This window comes from Tetrao urogallus (assembly GCF_951394365.1).
Source record: "Tetrao urogallus genome assembly, chromosome: 10".
NCBI classification, from domain to species: Eukaryota; Metazoa; Chordata; class Aves; order Galliformes; family Phasianidae; genus Tetrao; species Tetrao urogallus.
In genome coordinates, this window is record NC_136823.1 from 9895891 (window position 1) to 9902734 (window position 6844).

The 6844-nt window shown below is 47.4% G+C and overlaps 1 protein-coding gene across 1 annotated transcript in view; it reads left to right on the plus strand.

Moving 5' to 3' along the window:
- MGLL (monoglyceride lipase) overlaps window positions 1-6604 on the plus strand; it is a gene marked incomplete at both ends in the record, with an annotated part of 50527 nt that extends 43923 nt beyond the window's left edge. The window contains 3 exons of the mRNA XM_079540160.1: window positions 1612-1701; window positions 5820-6035; window positions 6479-6604. Of these exons, the coding sequence (XP_079396286.1) occupies window positions 1612-1701; window positions 5820-6035; window positions 6479-6604 (432 nt within the window). The remainder of the gene's footprint in view (window positions 1-1611; window positions 1702-5819; window positions 6036-6478) is intronic.
- Between the last annotated feature and the right edge of the window lie 240 nt (window positions 6605-6844).

The window sequence follows — 6844 nt, forward strand, 5'->3', positions numbered from 1 at the left end:
TTAGCCAAGGATCTGCAGTTACTTTATGTATATCTGGGTCACTGTAAGTGGCTTAGAGAAGCAAAATGCTGCAGCATTGTCAGCACAAAGTCCTTGCCTAGAATTCATTCAGATGAATTCCTCAAATCATCACATCACATTAACACAAGAGAAAACCTCATTCTTGCTCATTGTACTTGCACCTGGGTGGATGTATTTTTAGTGGGTCAGCTCAGTAGAATTACTTTTATTCACAGTGCCATTTTAACATGGTTTAGAGGGCATGATGGGAATGAATTGATGATCTTAACAGTCTTTTCCACCTTAATGATTCTAAGGAATGACGACATCTGTGTAAGAACAGGCAGCAGCAGATATAGATACTCCAAACGCAAGAAAAACTGAGGTCACAATTCAATAATAAAGAAACCACTTATCCCTTTCCAAGATCAGGGCACACTAAACACTTTCAGGGAGATAATCCCCAAGCAAAGGTGCTTCCCTTATGGCTGCCAGCCTTTAAATGAGGTTAGGAAGCAGTGTACCCACAGTCCACCCCTTTCAATCACACAGATCAATTGCTTCCACCTGTGCTCCCAGGGCTGGCTACACTCCTTCACCAGGTGCTCAATCACTGGTTCAAGCCCTGACCTAACAGTTCCCATAAACCTGTTATAGTCACATCCAGCCCAAAGCACAGGTGCTCAGATCTGCTGTGAGTCTTTGCAGCATGTCACGTTGGATGACTTTGACTGCAACCCTGTGTTATTCCTCTAATATCATAATTACTCTGCCATGTATCATCTGCGATCCGAAATGTCAGAGCGCTTCAGTAGTGATTAAATCTAAGCAGAAACAGGGAACATAGGTGACAGCTCACCTGCAGGTATTGGCTGAGGGCACAGAGGGGCTGTAACATAGACCAGCATACACTAATGGCACAATTTTCTCAAGTGCTGATCACTTAATTAAAGACAGATACCAAAGATCAGAGCAGAAGCGTGGTACCAACGTACTTGTAGTGCTATTCAAATGAAAGATGCTACCCTTTCATCTGCCAGCAGTTTCAGGCCTGGGCTGCTGAATGCTTTTGTGTTTCCTTCCCAGGAGAGAAGTGAGCAATAGATTCCTTTGCCAACGCATGCACATTTTGTTGGTGTTTATTTGCAGGTTCCCCTGAGGATCTGCCTATCAGGAAGAGTGCAGCCTAGGCAACTCCTGTAAATGGCATGGAGTGTGCACTGCAGTCTGAAATCAGAGCTGGGGCAGCAGGGCAGGGCAGTGAGAACCAGAAAAAAACAGCTCCATGGGGAATGGAAACAGCTTTTTCTTACCAAGGTGCCTCACTGATGCCTCTTTGAGAGTGAGAAAAAAGGAAGGGGTGATGAAGCTGCAATGTGGTGGACGGAGAGCTGACACATGTCAGACCTGCACACACCCCCAATCCCAGGAGCAGTTTAAACACTCACTTCAAGAGAAATGTTTTAAATATAGGACAGATCTCTCTACTGTGTCAGCTGACATTCCTCAACTGTTTAACTTCAGTGCTGATTCCCACCAGCTCAGGATTAGGTCCTCTATATCTCTCTTGCCCTGACCAGCTCCTTAACTACTTGCTTTCCTCTCCCACAGGTTTTTGCAGCAAAAGTACTCAACCTTGTGCTTCCAAACTTGTCGCTGGGATCAATAGATCCAAATGCAATTTCCCGGAACAAGAAGGAGGTGAGAACCTTAATGCCACTTAAAGTTACTGCATGCTCAGTACCCTTTTGTAGTCCTCTCTTTTCTGTTAAAAATAATTTAAAAAAAAAAAAAAAAGATTTTTCTAAATCTCTAGGGCTAGATCCATGCCCTTTTGCACACAGCAGAATATGTGGCTCACCATGGGAAAGCAGCCCTTGGTCCCTGCATACCTCCTGCACCCATGACTGCTCTGGGTGTCCCTTCTGTACCACCACCTCTCCTCACAACCAGCTCATGCAGGTTGCAAATGTTACTGAAGGCTGCATTTCCAATCCTGCTCTTTGCCGTGCAAAACTCCAATGCAAGAGGTTGGTATTCCTGCTTACACACCAGAATGGCATTGTGCTGAATGCATTCAGACAGATGAAAAAAGCGTGCTTGCCCCAAAGACCTTGCTACAAGGTCTTCTGGATTGCAGTCTGGCTCTGTCACAGCCTTTCTGAACAAATCATGTATTCTTTCTGTGCCTGGGAATAATACTGAAGTGAGCTGCAATTGAAGCAGCCATTGTAACGACCTAATTCCAGCTCCACTGCCAAGGTGAATGGAGTGGTTCCAGGATCAACTTCTCTCAGTGTCGCCACAGCTTGAGACTCTTCTCCCATTCATACCACCTCCTAGCAATAACCATTGCTGCCCATTCATGCCACCATTGGCACAGCCAGGTGTCCTTGCAACTGCTGCCACAATACATGACAGTTCTCTTTCCTTCTTGGTGTGGAGGGAGGAGAGCAAGCAGGGAAGCTTGGTCTACAGGTGAGTGAAGTTGCTTGGTCCAGAGAGGGAATGACCCAGAACTTGGTGTATTTCAGAAAGTTTGAATGGACAACACAGCACCCAAGGTCGTCTCAAAAGCAGGGGAGCTCACAGCCATAGCAGGTTGTTCCATTGACAAATGCTGTCACTTCTCCTGCTGTTCATGCAGTGCTAGAATTGAAGCTGAAAGGATCAGGAGCAAAGACGATGTCAGCTGACGCAATGCATCAGCTTCAGCACATTCCTCCCTTTGACTCACCTGTTAGGAAACTGCAAAGAAAAGGAGTCTTATGGAATAGAATCACAGAATCATGAAGGTTGGAAAAGTCCTCTGTGACCACGTAGTCCAACTACCACCACTACTGCCCTCCAACCATATCCCTCAGTGCCACATCTCCATGGTTCTGGAACATCTCGGGCAAAGTGACTCCACCACTCCCTGGGCAGCCTATGCCAGTGCATTACCACCTTTTAGGAGAATAAATTCTTCCTAATACTCAACCTGAATATTTCCTGGCACAACTTGAGGCTGTACCCTCTTGCCCTATTGAAGAGCCACCAGGTTTCCATGGTTCTGGCCCAGGAATTCAAAGGTGCTCCCTGTCCAGGAGCAGTGAGCATGGCTGGAACATGCAGCTCTCTGCCTGGCTCAAGGTCATTATGTGGCACTGTGTGTCCCAGCTGCTCTTTAAGGAAGGCAGTTTTAAGCACACCTGCTTCCAACAGCTGGATCTTCTGCTGGAAATTGCTGCACTACAGAGCACAACAAGAGAAAAGTGCTGATGGGAGACAACCCGGTCATAACACATTTAGAGAAGTGTCAGTGAACTTCCTTAATTTACCACACAGTATTGTCCAAATATTTTCTTATTCCATGGGAACAATTTATAACAAATGCTATCCTGTGTTTTTTTTCCCACCCAAATATTTGCCGCTGCTCCCACTGCTGTGTGATGCTCCAAGTCTCAAGAGCTTCCTGTGTGTTGTTTTTCCTCTGCCCTTTCCCTTTCCGTGCAGGAAGGGAAAGCATTTCACAACACATGAGAACAGGTCTGCTTTGGCACGCCTGCTCACAGTGCAGTGGTCCTCAGGAGAAGACTCCCACTCCTCCCTGCTCTGCTGCCTGCCCACCTGCGCATGAACTTGCCTCTGGCATAGCAGCAGTGGGCTGCAGTGCACTCACCAAAGGCACTCCAGCATCTCGTCTTCTGGCTGCCACTGGCACACACTCCACCCTCCCTTTGGACTCGGGTTGCACGGCCTCAAAGCACACAATGTGCTGGAAACATCCATTATTTATATGTTAAACATATTCTTCTGCCCGGCCAACTTTTCGTTCTCTGGAAATGTTTTTGGGATGTCATCCAAGAATTTCCTGATGAGGCTGTGTTCCCAGCAGGCTGTCCTCAGGGTGTAGGCACTGTGATGCAGGATGGCATGGAGATGCTCATTTGATCTGTGTGCAATATCAAATGCAAGAGACACAAAAGAGAGCAAGGTGCAACCTCAAAACCCCGCTTCTGCTTCCAAGCTGCAGAATAACCCATAAAACCCATAACAGCGTAACCCATAAAAGTCTCAAAATGAAACAGGACCAGTAAATCACCTTCACTGCAACAGCAAGCTCCTAAATCTTTTATTTTTTTCCTTTTTAATTATTTATTTTTTGTTGATTAGCTTAAAGCTGTGGACAAAGCTTCTGCCTTGCACTCACACTGTGCTCTGAGCATTAACTTTTTAACAAGGATTTTGTTCGTTCACCAGCAGTAGGATCCTCCTACTCACTGCTGATGGATCTGGGTTGGGATTAAGTTATTATTTTTTCCCCCTTCCATCATCTATACAAAAACATTTGTTGACAGCTCAGTAGCTAAAAAAATTCCCTGTTCTTTAGGAAGAGAACAAGAGAAAGAAACCTATTAGGTCATTCTCCTAGCATGCATGGCACTGGGGATGCATAATGCACATGAATTCATCGACATTATTTTACTCCATGGGAAGAGAACTTCTGTCAGTCCACCCACCCACCCCTCCCAATTCTGCCTCTCCCTCAAGTACTTCAATTAAACATTTAATAAATAATAAAACATCTCCAGGCTGTGCTGCCTTAGTGCACTGCTAACAGATGTGGGTTCAGCTGAAGCAAGTAGCCTGTGCAACCCAATGGATTTGCTCAAAACAAGGGACATAGGAGTGGTTTAGTGGGCAATACTGATGATGGCAGGTGGGCAGTTGGACTGGATGATCTTAGAGGTCTTTTCCAACCTTAATGATTCTACAAATGCAAAACTGCTGATGGGATTCAATGAAACAAGAAGGCAGTGGGGAAAGACCTCTGTGCACCGTGTGCCTCCCTGCCAGCTCCATTTCCAGTGCTTTGTGTCCCAACGCATTTGAGGTGCTGAGAAAGGAAATCAGCTCCGCATCTCTAGAGAATGAATGAATGCCTGCAGTTGGGAAAGCCCCACCAGTTGTGTCCTCCTCCCTCCCCAATAACCTCACAGTGACCTCACCTTCCAGCAAAGCAAGAACTTGAACAGACCTCTGTGTCTGCAAGGAGAGAAGAAGGCTGATTTTGGCTAACCTATAAATAACCATTGTTTCTATAAACATCTGCCAGGGCTGGGAGAAACTGGAGGCTGTGCCAGAGACCAACCCGTAATCAAAGCATTCTGGCAAATATTGAGATGGCAGTGGCTGTGTGGGCCGTCTCCACGTACAGTATACAAATATTTACTGTAGATTTGCCTGCTGTAGCAAATACTCCTTCCTAGCAACTTTCTGCACCAGCTCTGGTGTATTTTTAGCCTCTCACAGTATGGCTGAGCAAGTTGTTGACTTTTTCTTTAGCCTAATCCCTAATCCCATCCTTGTGTCCTCTGTACTCAGAGAACATTGGTGTATGAGTGCTGTGCAGCAGACTTTGTCAGCTGCTTGCAGGCCTAGGTCATAGAATGGCTCAGTTTGGAAGGGACCTTAAAGACCATCTCATTCCAAACTGTGGGCTCGTTGCCCCTCACCAGCTCAGGCTGCCATGGGCCCCATCCAGCCTGGCCTTAATCACCTCCAGGGATGGGGCACCCACAGCTCTGGGCATCTGTGCCACTGCCTCACTGCCTTCTGAGTACAGAATTTCTTCCTTGCAGTTAGTTAGGAAGAAATGGGCAGGCAATTATTCACCAGCAGCCATAGTGAAGATGTTGGCCCTGACTCTGATGGCAGGAAATCTTGATTGAGCAGGAAACAAGCGTGAGAGCCGAGGGAAGAGCCTCTACTCCACCTGCTCTGTCCTTTCTGCATGAAACATTGCTAACCTGAAATCACCCCTCTCTCCTTGCCAGATGGAGTCCTACACGTCTGACCCCCTGGTCTACCACGGTGGCATGAAGGTCTCCTTTGTCATCCAGCTGATGAATGCCATTACCAGAATCGAGCGAGCTCTGCCCAAGCTGACTTTGCCCATCCTGGTGCTGCATGGCTCTTCTGACAAGCTCTGCGATATCAAAGGCTCCTATTTACTGATGGACACGGTGCAGAGCCAGGACAAAACGCTGAAGGTCAGCTTGCTTTCTCCATTTTTAGGATGCTATCCCGCAAGCAGAGGCCTCAGCACTGCTCACTCAAGAGTCACAATGGGGGAAGCAGGGCTGGTTCCTGGCAAACCAAGCAGGTTCCCAGCCCTTCAGGGAGGAAGGAATGTGTGGCATTGGGCAGCAGGGTGCTTGGGATGAGCAGAGCAGGGTCCATCAGCACAGAAGCTGGAACACTATGGTAGACTTCTTTTTGAAGCAGAGTGTGCCCTTAGATGTGATGTGATAACCTGACACACGCAGAATTGTTAGGGTTGGAAAGACCACTAAGATCTTCTGCTCCAATCACACCTGGGAGGAAAAACCAGACAAAGCATGGGACGCAGGGGTGTTGCCAAGAGGGGCTGAAGGCTGCTCTGCCCGTGAAGGTGTTTGTTCAGTGCTAATCCCTGCTCTCTCCCTGTCTGCAGGTGTATGAGGAAGCCTACCATGCACTGCACAAAGAGCTGCCTGAGGTCACCGCCTCCGTCTTCACAGAAATACTGACATGGGTTGGCCAGAAGGTTTCAGCAGCTGGAGAAACCAGCCAGACCTAAGAGCAATCCTTTCTGCAGCTCTTACTGGGGTTTTCTGGGAATAGAAGCTTTCTGCAGTAGAATTCTCTCTGGAAAAGATCTGGCGTGGAGGGACTCGTGGGATATTTTGGCATGCACAGTGTAAGGGTTGGGGGGAGAGGCACAGGGTGGGTGTTACTCACTGGCATAGATGACCTTTGCCATAATCTGAGGAAGCACTGACAGCTGTGGGAACGGCCCCCAAGGCCTTCCAGGTCAGGT